Consider the following 18762-nt stretch of genomic DNA (forward strand, 5'->3'; position numbering starts at 1 on the left):
TTCTTTGAGAAGAGTATCCAGGCAATGTCACTGTTTCCTTCTGTAGGTTTCATTAGTCTCTCTTTCTCTGTCTTTCTCGTTCAGAGAATAGATTCATCTTTGTTCAGTAAATAGATTGAGCAGAAAGTGAAAGCAGGAAGGTTGTAACTCACCTGTCTCTTTGCAGCCACTGCCTTTGCCACCTCTTGTATTTCTGTTTGGGCTTCAGGTGGAACAGGCATTGGAGTACATGAATCACCTCCAGCCAAATTGCCTAGATGGCTTTGGTAATGAGTGTGACTACTTGTGTTCCCAAGGCAAAGGGGTCAGAGGGAAGCCCTGGCAATAGGGAAGCAAAAGCTATCCGGATATTGTCCCTCCCCTTTCTGACCTCCTCCCTTGTCTCTTAAGACACCAGCTCAACCTTAATTATTAGAAACAATAATGATGGAGCTCCACACCTCCCCGTGTATCCTCTTGCTCTTAGGGGGAGCCATCTCCAACATGTACAGCATCATGGCCGCTCGCTACAAGTTCTTCCCGGAAGTTAAGACAAAGGGCATGGCAGCTGTTCCCAAACTGGTCCTCTTTACCTCAGAACATGTGAGTTGGGTGCTCTTCTCATGGATTATGATGTTTTACAAGGAACTGTCTAACTTCTGACCTCAAACCTCTGTTTGTTGCAGAGTCACTATTCCATAAAGAAGGCTGGAGCTGCACTTGGCTTTGGAACCGACAATGTGATTTTGATAAAGTGCAATGAAAGGTAGGCAGGGGAGAGTGAACATTAGGTTCTTGATGTATTAAATGTGTTCATCTGTTAAATTTGTTTTATTGTGCTTAAGCACTGACTCAGTACAGTGTGCCAAGCTGCTAATGGCCTGTTGAAAATATCCGATTAAATTACTTTTTGCTGCTGCTGCAGTTTTTCTCATGTGCAATCTCATTGATTCTTCATTTTAATTTCTCTCCCTTTCTAATAATTACAGGGGGAAGATAATTCCAGCTGATTTAGAGGCAAAAATTCTTGAAGCCAAGCAAAAGGTATGTACCCTGTGGCGCACCTGAACTCTAGCAAACACAAAATTTTAAAAATACTTTCTTTCTGCCCTAGACAATAAAGGTCTCTGATAATATAAGAGATAATTTTGTTGTTTTTCTAAAATTATATTCTCAGGTATTTGCTTATTTCCAACTTCTGAAATGATTTCACTTTAAAGCTGTGTCTATACAATGTCATTTTTTTTTTAATGAGAAATTCAGTCACTAAGCCACTTGTCCTACCGTTATTATGCCAAGTGATTAGTTTGATGTACTTCAATAAATCCACTACCCAAGCATCGGGAAGATACAGCCTAATTGAGCCTTTTACTTGCTACTTGTTAGGTATAATTTCAATTTAACAAATACAAATACCATTTTAGCTTTAGGCTTCTGTTTAGCAAAGTGCTTCCATGCCCTGGAAGATGGTTCATGGTGCTTGGTGAATCAGCCTTAATAAATTCTATCAAACAAACAAACAAAAAGTCTCAGAGAACAGATGTACTCCCAAGGGACTGCCAGGTAGCTGTCAGGCATTTACCAACTTGTTGTTTTGGTTACATCCTTGTACCGCGTTCTCCAGCTATAGCTGTTTGCTGGTCAATAGAGGAGATGCATAGAAATGTCACTCAGACTGAGCAAGGGTCATAGGTGGAGCTGGACTTGAAAAAGACGTAGGATTCCCAGATTGCCCCCAGTCTGTCTTAGCTCTATTACTCTCCTTACTCGTTTATTTCTTGTTCACATCAAAATTTTACTGTGCCCACTATTCATGAATATTTCAGCTTCCGCCGTGTTTTAAATAAACAAACGATGCTTCAGGATAATGATTACATCAATACACTTAGAAAAACATAGCTTCGGGGCGCCTGGGTGGCTCAGTCGGTTAATGTCTGACCTTGGCTCAGGTCATGACCCCACAGTTCGTGGGTTCGAGCCCCGCGTCGAGCTCTGTGCTGACAGCTCAGAGCCTGGAGCCTGCTTCAGATTCTGTGTCTCCCTCTCTCTACCCCTCCCCCACTCATGCTCTGTCTCTCTCAAAAATAATCGTTAAAAAAAAAAGAAAAGAACATCATCATTGCTTCTAAAATATACAATACCCAGATGATGTTCGGAGCTACATGCCCATCACTCTAAACACTTATTATTACTCTTTCCTGCTTTACTATTTGCCATAGAACTTACCACTATGTGGTAAGTTCTACTTACCATACTGTATATTTTGCCTGTTTAATTTTGTCTGTTGTCTGTCACTCCCCACTAGAATGTTAACCCATGAAGACAGAAATCTCCATCTGTTGCATTCACTGCTGTATTCCCCTACAGCTCTGCAGCAGGCCTGGCACGTAAATGTGACACCAAAACTATTTGTTGAATGAATGAGTAAATGGGCCAACGAAGAATTCTCCCAGACATAGGATCTGACACCGCATACGCTTGGCTGATCTCTGCTGGAAGGAAATGCTACTGCAGTTCTACTTCGTGTGGAAAGGAGAAGGTTGAAAAGACTAATCAGCCTGTCTCTCTTCCCTTCTAGGGATACGTTCCCCTTTATGTCAATGCAACTGCTGGTACAACTGTTTATGGAGCTTTCGATCCCATACAGGAGATTGCAGATATATGTGAGAAATACAACCTGTGGCTACATGTCGACGTAAGTGCCATAACTCACAGAGCGGCCACTCCGTCTGGGGGTGGAAACAGCTCCACTTTATGATTTGCCACAAGTGGCTCCCAATGCTCCAGCCAGCCCTCTCTCCGCATCACGTCAGTTCAGCCCTTCTGCAGCCCCCACCCCCACCCCGTCGGCCATTCACGCCAGGTTTGCACTGTACAGCTAGCTGTGCATCCCCTGGGACTCATCCAGCTCCTCCCCGGCCCACTGCTGTCTTCTGTGGTTCTTGTGAGGGTACAGCCCCCACCACCTTTCCAGCAAACTTTTGTCTAGACAAATGGCTACCGAGTGGAAGATCGCTGGTTTCAGAGGGAAAAACGTACAAGATACGGTATATAGAAAGTAGCCATGAAGCTGGACTCTCCGCCCTCTGCTTCCAGTCCAGCCATTTATGACCCTTTTCTAAAAACAAACATGTATCTGCTACATGTAGGAAAAATAAGGCAGTGTAAGGACGATTTTCTCAAGTAAGAGATTCGGTCCCCAATTTTGCCAGAAACACACACATTTTCCACATGTGTGACTGGGTGTATTTTTTCCCTTCTTCCCTCTCCATTCTCTTATGGAGATAACTTCTCACAACTGGACCATTGGGTAATCTGCCCAGTTCTTTGAGCACATAACTAACAAAGGCTGTGCTCACGTCCCATGGTGTCCCCGGATGCTCAGTAAACCTGCATCGGGGCACCCGCAGAAATGTCTCGCTGTTGTGGGACCTCCAAGCCTGGCAGAGCTGTGACTTCCTGAATTTTTTCGGGAGCCCTTAGAATTCTACCCCAGGGAGAATCGGATGGCAGCCTCCAGTCCTTCGCGTCACACCCGGAGCCGTGCTGGGGCTCACGGAGTGCCCCTGGCTTTCCACAGCACTTTGGGCCTTTGGGTCTTGGCACCATTGGCTCAGACCCGACTTACTCGTGTCAGTCACACAGCCGCTCTGAGGTTAACCTGAAGGAGCTTTTGAAGAAGTGACGAATGATAAATAATTACAACTGCCACTGGTTGAACAGTCAGTGTGGGTTCCTTTTGTCAAGCAGACTTTCGTTTTTCACTATTTACATTCTGTCTCATATTTTACTAGAAGTGTGGAGTGATTGCTTTTGCATTCTTAAATGTCTCTGCTCCCCTTCCCTCTTCTGTCTCTGTCCTCACAGGCTGCCTGGGGCGGTGGGCTGCTTATGTCCAGGAAGCACCGCCACAAACTCAGTGGCATAGAAAGGTAAGGGCCTGAGCTCGGGCCACCTTTCATTCAGGCCATCAAGCACAGCTGTGCTGCCTGGTCCACTGATGTTCCCTACCCCGATTCCCAATGTCTTATTTCAGTCTGACTAAGCCCACATCGGGTCAGTAGGCGTTCATTTGAGCAATTATCATATGCTAGGCACGAAAAAAGAAAAAAAAAAAAGATTCCCAGTCAAATGAGTCCTCCTGAGTTCACAAATGAGAGAAAGACATGTAAACACTGATACACAATGTGATAAGCACTACAGTGGATGTGATTTCTGGGTGCCCATGTGGTAGAGAAGAGAAACAAAGCAGTGCAGGGATCTTGAGGCTAAATGAGAGGCTGCCAAGGGCGCAGAAAGGGGCACTGATTCATTTCATTCTTTTGTCTCATTAAATTCACTGCTGGGAAAGGGGTAAGACACTTAGTGGATCTAATGAATTTACTTTTCTTGTTCACCGTTTAAGTTCAGTGGGTCGTCCTAAGCCAAATATGATTTTCTTTTTCTAACTGGTTCTACTTTTTATTTTTCCTGGCCCAGTATCTGAGCCATTTCTACAGAAGCTTCCAAACTGAAGCGCCCCCCCACCCCCACCACTTTGTTCCCCCTTTCTCCTCAATTTACTGATTTCACTTGGTGGTCAAAGCCTTTGGCATGTTTGGATCTTGCATCCGTTGGAAATGGCAGTCCCCTCTCCTGTCACCTACAGTGGCTGAAGAGGCAAAGAAGATTTCCCAGAGGAGGAGGGAGGCACCAAGACCCATCTGGGCTTTTCCCCAAATACTCATTGCTGCCAGGACACCTCCACCTGGACATTGGGGAACCAGGACTCTGCCCCGCCAGCTATAATTAAGGCTGCTTCTTGTGCTCACATGCTATAGCTAACCTGGCACATTTTGTGTCAAGAACAGAAGCTTCTGATCAGAGAGAATGCAGTCATAAGCCAGATATGATTTTTTTTTAATTTTTTTTTCAACGTTTTTTTAATTTATTTTTGGGACAGAGAGAGACAGAGCATGAACGGGGGAGGGGCAGAGAGAGAGGGAGACACAGAATCGGAAACAGGCTCCAGCCCAGAGCTTGACGCGGGGCTCAAACTCATGGACCGCGAGATCGTGACCTGGCTGAAGTCGGACGCTTAACCGACTGCGCCACCCAGGCGCCCCAAGCCAGATATGATTTTAACCTGACTCCAATGTATTGATCCAAAATGAACTCACCTTGATTCATTTATTCATTCAGCAAATATTTGCTGAGCACCTGTCAGGAGCCAGGCAGGTATGGATGTGAACACTCAGTTCCCTGCCTCAGTCCAGCCGTCTATGGCACTTTTCTAAAAAATGTGTAGCTGGTACACATAAGAAAAATAAGGCAGGGTCCAGAAGGCATTATCAACTAAGAGATTTAAAATCTTCCTGAAGCTTACTGTCCAGTAAGGTAGATGTTCATAAATGAAGACACGTTTAGTCTGTCTCATAGGAAAGAAAAATAAAGTGGGGTTAGATAACAGTGAGGACAAGGTATGCAATTTGAGACAGGGTAGTCAGAGAACCTTCCTGAGGACATGATATTTCAGCGGATACCAGGATAAAGGGAGACAGGAAGCAAGGATACATAAAAGAGTATTCCAGGCGGCGGAAGGGCAAGTGCAGAGTCCGTGAAGTCCGACTGTTCTTGGCAAGTTGGAGGACCGTCCAAAAAGGCCAGTGTGGCTGGAGCAAAGTGGAAGAGGTGAGAGCAGACCAAGGTGGAGAGGTAGACGGGCAGTAGGGAAAGCATGCCAGCGGCTTCTCCCACAGTAAGGACTCTGGCTTGAGTTTTAGCTACCTCTACTGTGCCTCTTCCCTTCTGGTTCAGTTTTGAAAGGCCAGTGTCAAGGTGAGTGGGACTGGCTCTCTGAAGCATAACTATATGACGCTGTGACCTGGAGGATGATAAATTAAATGTAGATGAACGAGTCCAACTGTGCCTTAGATTTCTCAGCCAATCTCCATTTTCCATCTTTGAGTCAAGGAAAACCTAAACATTTTGCACAGACTTTTCTAACATTTTATTTTATTTATTTACTTATTCTTAGTTTATTTATTTATTTTGAGAGAGCGCATGCACCCGACCTGGGGAGGAAGAAGAGAGAATCCCAGTCTCCACACTCGGTGCAGACCCGTCTTGGGGGCTTGGTCTCATGGCTGCGAGATCATGACCTGAGCCAAAATCAAGAGTTGGATGCTCAGCCAACTGAGCCGCCTGGGCACCCCCTAACATTTTAAAGTGCATGTGTCTTCTAAAGGAAATTGAAACCATATCATATCTTATTACTCCACATTTGTAACAGCAAAGAATCATTTACTTCAGACCTCTAAGACATTCAAAAAACCACTTAAGACATTTTATGAGCTCTAAATAGAGTTTTTTAATGAATCAGTGAATGATAGCTATGAAAAAATCCATTAGGAGTGCCTGGGTGGCTCAGTTGGTTAAGTGTCTGACTTCGGCTCCAGTCATGATCTCACAGTTTGTGAGTTTGAGCCCCGCGTCAGGCTCTGTGCTAACAGCTCAGAGCCTGAAGCCTGCTTCGGATTCTGTGTCTCCCTCTCTCTCTGCTCTTCCCCAGCTCATGCTCTGTCTCTCTCTCTCCTTCAAAAATAAATAAACATTAAAAGAAATTTTTTTAATTGATTAAATCCACTCTTTTAAATACGGATCGACACTGATGATTTTTACTGAAATAAACATTTAGTAACCTTTTCTTACAATTCTTCACATGTCTCTTTCACAAAGGTTAACTTATTATGCACAAAGGGGAAAAGTACTTCAGGCCTAACTTCTTCTTGAAACACCCAATAGTCACATATCCACTAAATTATTTTCCGTCTAAAGGACCTTAGCAAGATGAGGAGGTTAAAAATTCACAGCAAGGATTTAGCTCTAGGGGAAACAGAGGCAGTAGAATTCAGAGTCAGTTGCTATGTCTGGGGAAAGCATCCTTCACAGATACTAAAGTGCAGAGCCCAGCTGTGGGCCGGGCCATTGGGAAGGAGTCCGTAAACCACTGAAGCAAGGTAGCCAAGTTTCAATCATCATACACTACACTTAGTTGTCTCTGTAATGTCCTAGCTAGTGTGCCCCTTAACCATTTTACTGTGTCTGAATGACTGATGTGGTTGCTAGGAGACCGTGCTTGGTGAGCTGTCATTGCAGCCTAAACTGGCAATATCATCCTCATTTGGCATTTCAACAATGCTGCTAAGTAGTCAAAGTCTAGAATGATCCGATCGTTCCTTGCTTCGTAGTGCCTCATAAGTAGTGTCGCTCTTCATAGTACCTCATAAGTAGTTAGTTAGGTCAGCATCACCAGCCCATTTTGTAAATAAGAAGGGGAAGGCAGAAAGAAGCCAGTCTGTTGCCCAGAGGGAGGCAGGCTGGTGGAAGAGTTATGAGCACGGGCTCTGCAGTCTGTCTCCCCGGGCTTGACTCTCAGCCCCAGCACTTCCCAGCTATTTGGCTTTGGGTGATGTATTTCACCTTTTCATTGCCCGGTTTCTCCATGTAAAATGGAGGCGATAATAGTCGCTGCATCACAGGGTTGGTGTGAGAAGTAGATATTTCAGGAATGGTTCTTAGAATTTTGTATTTATTTGCTCGTTTATCCTTTGTTAAGGATAACTTCTTATTTTACAGATAAGAAAACTGAGGCACAGAGGAGTTATGTTACTTGCCCAAACTAGCAAATGTCAGAGCCGGGATTCAGACTCGGGCGGTCTGGCTCCAAAGCCTGACTCCTTAACCATGATACCATAGTGATAGAATGCCTGTAAAGCTCTCGGGACAATAGGACACATAACAAACGTTCTTCATAAATGTTAGTTATTGTTAACAGCAGTGATTTAGAAGAGGCAGTCTGCAACTTAGGCCCCTAAGACTGCCTGCAAAATATTTGTTTACTCCTTGATTAGTCAGTTTGGGGGACTAGGCATCTAAAACATATACCGATTCTGGTTGCGGTGGACGGTGTTTTCCTCAAGAGGACGGTTGCCTCTTGCTGACTCCTGCACCTTCTTCTCAAAGTATCATGTGCTTCTTGCAGGGCCAACTCAGTCACCTGGAACCCTCACAAGATGATGGGCGTGCTGTTGCAGTGCTCGGCCATCCTCGTCAAGGAAAAGGTCTGTACTCCCTCCAAAGATGAGCTGGCAGCCCGAATGTCCTTTACGAGGCACAAGAAAAGCATGGACTGTTGTTTTATTTTTATTTGTTGGGCAGTACTTGACGAACACACAACACTGGCAGCACCATTGAGACAACCATTGCTGTTCCTTCCTGCCCTTGTCTCTCAGCCTTCAGCCAACTAGTGCCTCCCGTTGGCTCCTGCCCTTCCTGCCCTTCAGTACTCAGGGCCCTGTCAGTGACGGAAACTATTAGGGCACTTTTTCATTGCGTGTTCCTTCACGTTTGTATAAACAAAATTGAGCTGCAAATTCTCACCTCAGTGAATACAAAAAGGGCTCACTGGAACCTACTGCAGGTTCTTAGCATGAATTTGTGTTCCCAAGAGCTGAAGTAAATTAGGCGGAACAACAGCTACAAATGTCAAGTTAGGGCAACTAGGAATGTTGGCTAAAAAGCTTCTGTTAAATGAGTTAGTTCTTTAAGCATCTAATAATAAGACCCTGCTCTCAAAGCACTGTCGCTCCAGTAAAATGTTTGCACACGAGGCATTCCAAAAATCTGTCTCCAGTTTGTAGGAGCCAGAACCTGCCCAGGCTCTTACTTCTTTCCTAATAGAGTGTCTGGTAACATCACAGGAGATCCTGGAAAAGACTAGAAGACTTTCGGGGTGGGAGGGGCACTTTTGGGGAGGAAAATTCTTCATAGCCTGAGACTGTCCCATCCCCTGCAGGAAGTTTGTATCCCCAACCTTTACCCACTGAACACCATAGCACTTGGCAGTCTTGGAAACAACCCCAAACCCCCCCACACACGTCTCTAAATGCCTCTTAGAGGCACAGTGGGTCCCTTGTGGTAAGCATCTGAGACAAAAAAAAAAAAATCATTTTCTAATCAGAGTGACAGAGAGAAAGGGGCAAAGGTTTTTCCAAGGGTGGTTTTCAAGAAAGATATCAGAACAAATGCAAGGCCTCATAAAGACTTTAAAAGAAAGTTGCAGGTGATCCCAAGTCCCTCCTTCCTACCTACCAGCCCTGTTCCAAAGCCACCCACGTCTCTGACCTATGAATACAAACTTGTCCTATGTCTTGACCTATGATGCAAATTTGTCTTGATTTGCACGATAGGGTATACTCCAAGGATGCAACCAGATGTGTGCAGGATACCTTTTCCAGCCAGACAAACAGTATGATGTCTCCTATGACACTGGGGACAAGGCAATCCAGTGTGGCCGCCACGTGGACATTTTCAAGTTCTGGCTGATGTGGAAAGCAAAGGTACGAAGGGGTGAATTCAGGAAAGAGAGCAGAAATGCAATTTGCACAGGCTGGCTGGCAAAAGAGAGGCAAAGGTGTATCACAGATAATTTAACATGTGTGTAATCGATATCTAGATAATTGAGTTAACCGTATTTTCTGTTTGCGAATGAGATCGCTTTATCCCTTATGTCAAACTCTCCCTCCTTCCATTCTGTGTTCTCAATTTGAATTAACACGAAGTTTTCTTGTAACTTCCTCTTATAACAACTAAAAATTATGCCAAAAAAGGACTTCCACTGCAATCCTTAGGGATGCTGAAATTATTTAGTGCAGATGTAGAGAAAGAGATAGAGATAAAATTACTGTGTCATTCTATGCAGAACCCTGAATTTCTTATGAGGACTCCAATCATGGGTTATATGTGACAGTTTTTAGTTCTATTTAAATAATGGCTTTCTCATTATTTGTACTTTTTATGTTATTCTAGAAAATGCATATTTTACTCTGAGAAATCCTGCTGCTAGGCTAAGGCATGCTGTGTCTGCATTTATTAATTTTTCAAGTTGCCTTTCTGTGTCTAGGAACAAAAAGCAAACTTGGAATTTCCCCCCGAATTTGGGTGAGGGCGATTACCACTTTGACTATTTGTTTCAAAAGTATTTTTATGCAATCAAGTAAAGGCAATTTTCATGTCACATCTCTTTATTGCAACCGTTGTTTTTACTTACCTACTGTAAATTAGTTTTAATAATTTCCACACTTGAAACTGTGTCTACTAATACCAAAACAATGAAGTTTTCCAGTGATACATCTCATCTAATGTTTCTTCGGTAGAAAGATTTAATGGATTATTAGTTTTTTTTCCCCTCATTAAGTCATTTTGTCTTAATATAGAAATAGTCTGAATATGATTTCTACCACCAAGTAATCATGGGTATTTTAAGCATATAAATAGCCATGCACTGCAAGAAGAGAAGGAGCCCTATCGTTTAGAAATATAATGGCCACGTGGCTTACATCAGTAATTTGTGTCTTCATTTTGCCTGACAATAACCTCTTGAACCGTCTGCCGGGAGTTTGGCTCATAGCGAATCGGTTGCTGAGATGAGACCCTGGTGCAAGCTTCTTTCTCAAGTGGAAAATAGACTGGACAAGGTGTACACTCAACAGTGACTACTTGGGGAGGCTCATGCTTTGCCTGTGTTGGACTCTGCCCAGGCCCATTAGCAATCCACAAGCCAGCCTTGCACGTCTGCTCCCCTTGTTAACACTGACCCACTCAACAACCCCCATGCCGCTGTTATTAATCAGCTGTGCTGGTTTTTGAAACTCATGCTCAACCAGTTTGTCAATAACTGGAGCTGTTGGAATCTCAGGGCATGTACGGAGACCAATGGCTTCCCCATCTGCTTGCCTGCCTATCACCAAAAAGGGATATAATACTGTTATATGGAAGATAGCCTGCCAGGGAGTTTGGGGACATGCTTGGCTAGGACTTACTGCCGGGAAAGGTGGGTTCTAAAGTAATATTTCTCAAACTATTTGTGGTGAAGAACCGGTTGTTTGGGTTTTTTAAATCTATCATGGACCAATACAGTAAAGATAAATTACTAGAAAAATGAAAGTAAAAAGTATATAAGACTTAAACATCAATTTTTAAAACTAGATTCAGTAGACATAAAATTACTCTGTCAAAATTATATTAAGTTTTCTTACTGCTTAATCTCAATTTCTTTTTTTTTAAGTTTATTTATTTTGGGGGGGGAGACTGTGAGTGGGGGAGGGGCAGCGGAGGGGGGAGAGAGAGAGAGACTGTGAGTGAAAGGGAGGGAGGGAGGGGGAGAGAGAGATGAATGAATGAATGAATGAATGAATGAATCCCAAGAAGACTCCATGCTGTCAACACAAAACCTGAAGCGGGGCTTGATCTCACAAACCGTGAGATCATGACCTGAACTGAAATCAAGAGTCAGACGCTTAACCAACTGAGCCACCCAGGCGCCCCTCAATTTCTGTTCTTACATTATCTTGCACCAGTTACAGTTTGTGGACTGTCCTCAATCCATAGGCAACAATTTGAGTACCACGATCCCAAAGCAAACTAGCAACAGGCTTCAGATCCAGGCTGTGAGTAACTAGAGGGAAGCTAAAAGCCCTATTGACAATAACTGCCCAGAGACTAGAGTGCCTTCAAAATAGACACACTTCATATTATTGGGTGCAGTGCTGTGAAGAAACTGTACTCATTTAATTAAGCAGTTCTTTTTAACCATCTCCAAGAATACTCTCGTGTATTTCCAATAGATAAGGTCAGCATAGCTTTCTCAAACGCCCGTCACAGGAAAATACAACCCATCACCAACAAACATGACTTTTCTTTTTCTAAACCAGGGCACAGTGGGATTTGAAAATCAGATCAACAAATGCTTGGAGCTGGCTGAATACCTCTATGCCAAGATTAAAAACAGAGAAGAATTTGAGATGGTTTTCGATGGTGAGGTAAGTTGTCATCATGGACTAGATGCACAGCATTTCCAGAAAATCTAATGAGGGATGCTCCTGAAGCCATATTTTCCCACGTTGCTGGAGGCTACTTCTGAATTTTTGTCTTTATGCACTTTTCATTTAATTCCCTCTGTGTCTATGAGCTTTTCTTTTGATAGCTTTGGAATGACTTTTGCCATTTGCCTTTTCTAAAATTGTCCAGCTCTTGACCAGTCCTTTGCAGACAAGAAGTCTTTCCTTGGCATGTTTGAATCCTTTATCTTTCCTGGGTGTGTATTATCAATCACTGTGTTGAACTTCGTGATAAGTATTTCTCAGTTCCATGAAGCTTAAAAGATGGGTATATCCTTGTCTTCTAAGACTTGTTCTAAAATGAAGTTCTACTTTACATAGATTCATTATGAGGAGAGCAAGATAAAATTGCTTCTGCTCTGAGTTCATATCCACATTACACATAATAAGATCCTTGTCATACAGGTATTGACTGAATCCTTGCTTTGTGCCAGGCCCTATGCCGTGAACTGGGTTATATAGTAGTGACCAAAACAGATATTGTCTCTGCCCTAATGGAGCTCTCAGTTGGATAAAGGAAGTTGGAATAGTATTTAATAAAAGGATTTTTATTTAATATATAGTATTTAATAAAAGGAAATCCACTCATAACCCATTATAATATAACACCACCTCCATTCAACTTAGTCTATTTGTCAGGCAGCCTAAGCTATTAGGAACACACTAGAGAGTCACCAGACGAGGACGAAAAAGCCCTGAGCGGTTCAACTTAATGATACCGTTCTCATGCATTTCACCTATGGGACCACACATGGATCATTTACACTATTTTAAACATTCTACTAGCAGATTAGAGACAAATGTGATGTCTCAAGCCAGTTAGAGGAAGGCACAGTGATAGCAAATAGCAGCCTAGGAAGGAAATTGAAAAATTATGTCAAGAATACAGAAGAACTCTAAAAGGATAGGAGTTCTTAGAACAGAGACACTAAACAGTTCTAGGCATCTCAGTGAGGTCTGTCCTATGGTTTAGAGCTGGTATTAATATTCATTATGATAATCCTGACTAATCAACGAAAGATTCAGAATTAATATAATAAAACTCACAAAATATTCACTATCAAAATAAACTGTGTCCAGCATCTTCTATATATGAGGCACTACAAAATGGCAAGATGAATAATACTCTTTAAAAACTACCCAAATGTAATGATTTTTTAACAGTTCAATGTTTAAAAGTGGTAAATATAGTCATCTAGAAAATTGGTTATGGGAAACCGCTCTCTTGCCAGATATGACTGGACAAACTAGGTATTGTTCTCCCTAGTATAGAAATAACAATGCTTTCAAAATGGACTTGAAGCCCTTTTTCTTTTTTTTTTTTTTTAATGTGTGTGGGATTTTTTGTTTTCTTTTGTTTTCTTTTTTGGTCTGAGAACCTTCCACCAAGGGTACATAGGGGTTTGGGAATAGCTTTCTTTCAAGTTCTCATAGTTTTCTGTTTTGTTTCTTTGCTTGTGAAAATTTCTGCAGCCTGAGCATACAAATGTCTGTTTCTGGTATATTCCACAAAGCCTCAGGGGCATTCCAGATAGCCCTGAACGACGGGAAAAACTACACAGGGTATGGACTCTTTTCTTGTCTCATCTAACCCTCTGCAATTTCTCTGGCTGGTCAGAACACTTTATGTGTCCTTCTAATGGAAGAGAAATAAAAAATAAAGACTTGGGGTAGTAGGGAGCCATCTTGTTATATTCTTTTTGGCTTTGGATTGTCCCTTGCTGTGATTCAGATACAGCGGGAACCTCTAAAGAACGCACCCCTGTCTCAGTTTGGTGTTGCGGTATGCAGGGCAATCGAATGATATGGGTATTCCTGGGAACTTCTGTATTAAACTGTGCCTGTTAACATATCTTTTAAGTTCAAGTCTACTCTAATATTGTTTCATTCCAGTTGATTTCTATATCGATTTTATTATTTGTAGTTGTTGGTATTAATACTTAATTTATATAATATTTTATTCATCTAACGAATATTCATTGAGCATAATCTATGTGCCAGACAGTATCCTGGGCTCTGGATTATTCAGAAGCCTTAATTTGTGTTGCAGCCCATAAGAGTTTTTTGTTTTTGTTTTTTATTTTATCATTGTTCTATGACTGACTTTCGAAATTCAGTCACACAGTAGTTTCTGAGGGAATTTATGATAGGATAGACTTAGTCGTTGGTTACTAACCACTGAAGAAACTAGAATATAAAATATTTGCTTTTATGCCAGTACAAATGCAAATAGCAAAACGTATATTGCTCTTTTTTTCAACTAGGAAATGGTTTGCATTAAGAGAGTTGTGTTAATATTGGTCTTGAGTTTGGTTTCGTGTTTTCCGTCACAAGGTGGCCCCCAAAATCAAAGCCCTGATGATGGAGTCTGGCACGACCATGGTTGGCTACCAGCCCCAGGGGGACAAGGCCAACTTTTTCCGGATGGTCATCTCGAACCCAGCTGCTACACAGTCCGATATTGACTTCCTCATCGAGGAGATAGAAAGACTGGGCCAGGATCTGTAATTGCCCTCCATAGAACATGAGTTCATGGGAATCCCCTTTCCTTCTGGCATTCTAGAATAACCTCTATAAATTGCCAAAACACATAGGCTATTTCACTGAGGGAAAATATAATATCTTGAAGACTACTGTTTAAACATTACTTAAGCTTGTTCTAGTATGTAGGAAATAATGTTCTTTTTAAAAAGTTGCACATTAGGAACACAGTATATATGTACAGTTATATATACCTCTCTCTGTATATGTATATGTATGTATAGTGAGTGTGGCTTGGTGATAGATCACAGCATGTGTCCCCCTCCAAGAGAATTAACTTTACCTTCAGCAGCTACTGAGGGGCCAAACATGCTGCAAACCTGCTTGCCCAACAACCCCAGGGAAAGATGTTTTTCAACATGTTGTGTCATAGGGACCAAGGGACATACTGTTGGTGAGAGTTGACTTTGTTGTCAGTGTTTCTCCTAACTAAAGTGATGACAGATGAGACAAAGTACCACTAGATGACAAGAGTCACACCCTCCCCATTAGTATCCTGTGAGGGGAAAATTGTAGCAGAGTCATTGTTACAGGTGTACTGTTGCTGTATTTTTAGAGACTAATTTGTGTAGATTGTGTATATTTCTGTTGTCTGACCTTTGGGGGGTAGGGGAAGAACACATGTAATGGTTTCAATGACTGTTTAAATTGTAGGTAAATGAAATAATTGCTTATTTATATTCAGAGATTTACCATGTTAAAGAGGCATCTTGTATTTTCTTCCCATTTGTAATGTATCTTATTTATATATTAATGCAGTAAGTTCAGAAAACTGTTTATGGTATTTTCGTGCATTTGTGAGCCAAAGAAAAAAGATTAAAATTAGTGAGACTTGTATTTATATTAGAGTGCCCTTAAAATAATGATTGAAGCCTAAGTTTACTGTCTGTAAGAGAATTCTGATACTGTACATAGAATCATCTATACGGAAATCCCATTACTTAAATAGCATCTGGTCTTCTATTACTCTCTCCGTCTGGCTGTGTGTCTGGTGTTCTCAACGCTTTTCTAGTAACTGTTGGATTATAACTAGATCTCCTGTAATTTTGTAGTAGTTCATGACCAATCTCTGTGACTCGCTTAGCTCAAACCTAAGGCAACGTTTCCGAAGACCTTCTGAAGAGCTCCGATAAACTGACCAGGCTCACAACTGTTTTTGAGGAAAGGAAATTCACACTGTGCGTTTTAGAGTATGCAAGAAGAATATAAACAAATAAAAATATTCTCCATGGAGAATTGGAACAAAATTTTCTCCTAGTTTGTGTTTGATACCCAGAGCTTTCCAGTGATGGTTACGGGTCACCACAGCCCATCCCCTTCCCACCAGCTGACTTTAGGTGACGGTCAGTAACCTTCTTAAGGGTATTGGGACTCAACCCACTGTCATAGGTGCCCGACCCCCTGATCTGTACAATCATTATGACTGTAATTAAATAAAATTTGCAATTCAAGCCTAGAGAAAGAAAAGCCATCCCTGTTTCTCTTTTTCCTATGTGCATCTTGGAGTTCCATTCATGCAGTCATTCGACACATGTTTTCTTCCTCTGTCACAGCCACCATTCTAGGCACCGGGGTTACAGTAGAGTGCGTGGCAGACAAAGTTTCCTTCTAGTAGGGGTCTTACAGCATTTGGCATCTGTGGTATCTGGATACTTCTAAGATCACAGAATCGTGCCTCACTGCTGCTTATGCTTGAGCAGCGGGCCCAATTCACTTTCTCAGGAAATACGTTTTGGTGCTGGATTGTTAGGAAATAGGGCCCATTTTCTACAACATTCTATTTAGCTATAATAATACTATTTCACTCATTTGGAATACAAGGAGTTCTCTATTCAGCACACACACGGGTTAGATAAAAGTCCTTTGTAATGAGCATCCTGACTTCACATGTAACTGTTGTAGTAAACAGAGTCCCACGGGGAGATGATCACAGTCACTTTATTCTATCTGCCACTGTTCCTTCAAATCCTCTCTGTGGTGTGATTCTTTCCACGCCCCTGTTTGAATTCAGGTCAATCCCAAAGCTTTGCTGGCCTCTCAGTTATAAGAACAGTTTCATCTTAGCAACCAAATGTCCAGCTCATTGTAGTAAGACTTCACGTTTTTATACAACAGAGACCCTCCCTCGGCCTGACAGTGTTTTAGGCTGCAGTCCCGTAGTGGCATGGGGAGAGGGGCTGGTGTTCAGATAAGGTCAGCTTCTCTTTTTACTCTTTCAGCTCATCTCTGCTCCCTAGCTGCTGCGTTTCCCCTAGAGGCAGAGGGATTAAAGTAACAGAGGCACAATTTTAGGTAGCTGATAAATTCTCATCTAGCATCAGGGCCTCTGCTCCATGAGAGTTTTTTTCTCATGGGACCATGAGGTAGGGAGGGGGTGGAATGGGGATTTTTTTTTAATTAAGGCAAAGTCAAAGATACAATAAAATTCGTTCTTTATAGCGTACTGTGTATAGTGTTCTGCGAGTTCTGACAAACCCATTCAGTCACATAACTACCACTACGATAAATTGCCCCACGTCCCTTTGTACGCACCACCTCTCCCAATCCCTAATTCCTGGCAACTTCTGGTTTGTTTTCTGTCCCTAGGGTTTTGCCTTTCCCAGCACGTAAATGGAATCATATAATATGTAGCCTTTTGAGTCTGGTTCCTTTCACTTAACACAATGCATTTGAATCCATCCATGTTTTGTCTGTATCAGTTGTTAATTCCTTTTATTCCTGCATAGTGTTCCATTTGTATGGATGTGCCAGTGTGTTTATCCATTTCCTCACAGAGGGAAATTTGGGTTGTTTGCACTTTGCGGCGATTAAAATAAAGTCGCTCTAAATGTTAGTCTGCAGACGTGTGTGTGAACATAGGTTTTCGTTTCACTTGGGTAAATGCCTCGATATAGAATTGTTAGATCATATGGTAAGAGTGTGTTTAACTTTACGAGAAACTGGTCTACTGTTTTCCAAAGTGGCTGTACTGTTTGGCATTCTCACCAGCAATGTACCAATTTTCCAGTTGCTCTGTATTTTCGCTGACAGTTGTTCTTATAAATTTTGACAAATTTTAGTCTTTCTTTTTTTTTGGTTATGGCTTTATTGAGATATAATTTACATAACCATATAATTCACCCCTTTAAAGTGATAACTTCCTGGCTTGTAGAATATTCCCAGAGCTCTATATCCATTATCACAATCAATTTTAGAACATTTCTATCATCCCAAAAAGAAGCCTTGTACCCATTAGCAGTCATTCCTCATTCCCACACAAATATTCCCTCTAGCCCCTGGAAACCACTAATCTACTTTCTGTCTACAGATTTGCCTTTTCTAGACACTTCATATAAATGAAATCACACGAAGGTGGTCTTTTGTGACTGACTTCTTTCACTTAGCGTGTTTTCAAGGCTCATCCATGCTGTAGCATTTATCACTACTTCATTCCCTTCATTGCTGAATAATATTCCATGTAGAGATATACTACATGTTTTTTAAGTTTATTTATATATTTTGAGAGAGAGAGAGAGCACACGCAAGTAAGGGAGGAGCAGAAAGACAGGGAGTGAGAGAATCCCAAGCAGGCTCTGCAACGTCTTCGCAGAGCCTGAGGCAGGGCTCGAACTCCTAAACCCTGAGATCATGATCTGAGCCCCTGAGCCGAAGTTGGATGCTTAACCGCCTGAGCCACCCAGGTGCCCCTATACTCCATTTTATTTATCTATTCATCAGTTAATGGGCATTGGGGTTATTTCCACTTTCTTGGTCATTGTAAATGATACTATTAGGAACATTTGTGTGCAAGTTTTTATATAGACATACGTTTTTGAACTAATAGTGGTATCTTGCTGTGATTTTCATTTGCTTTTTTATTAAACACTTTTGATGAAGTCAAGGTCTTTCCTCCTGAGACCACTTAGGACTCATGCTCAGCGCTGGCCCTCTTGACAATCTACCCTGTCCAAACCATTTGTTGGGAGCCCTTCTCCTCATGCCGTACTCTTGGGTGGTGTCCCTTTTATTTATAATCAGTATGTGGGGGGCCCCTGCGTGGCTCAGTCTGCTGAGCATTTGACTCTTGATTTTGGCTTAAGTCATGATCTTCTGATTTATGGGGTTGCGCTCCACTTCAGGCTCTGCCCTGAGCATGGAACCTACTTGGGATTCTCTCTCTCTCTCTCTCTCTCCCCCTCCATCCTGCTCCTGATCCACACATGCATACACTCTCTCCCTTTCTCTCTCTCAAATAAGCTTAAAAAAATCAGTATGTGGAATATATAAGGAGGGTTTTGGTGTGGTTTTTTGTTTTTACTTTTCT

The 18762-nt window shown here is 42.1% G+C and overlaps 1 protein-coding gene across 1 annotated transcript in view; it reads left to right on the plus strand.

The window, feature by feature from the left end:
• Positions 1-15915, plus strand: part of GAD1 (glutamate decarboxylase 1) — a 42358-nt gene extending 26443 nt beyond the window's left edge. The window contains 10 exon segments of the mRNA XM_043577016.1: positions 467-582; positions 666-745; positions 969-1023; positions 2558-2674; positions 3847-3911; positions 8003-8081; positions 9210-9359; positions 11733-11840; positions 13392-13481; positions 14253-15915. Coding sequence (XP_043432951.1) covers positions 467-582; positions 666-745; positions 969-1023; positions 2558-2674; positions 3847-3911; positions 8003-8081; positions 9210-9359; positions 11733-11840; positions 13392-13481; positions 14253-14426 — 1034 coding nt within the window. The 3' untranslated portion in view covers positions 14427-15915.
• The last annotated feature ends 2847 nt before the right edge of the window (positions 15916-18762 follow it).

This window comes from Prionailurus bengalensis, chromosome C1, assembly GCF_016509475.1.
Source record: "Prionailurus bengalensis isolate Pbe53 chromosome C1, Fcat_Pben_1.1_paternal_pri, whole genome shotgun sequence".
Lineage (NCBI taxonomy): Eukaryota > Metazoa > Chordata > Mammalia > Carnivora > Felidae > Prionailurus > Prionailurus bengalensis.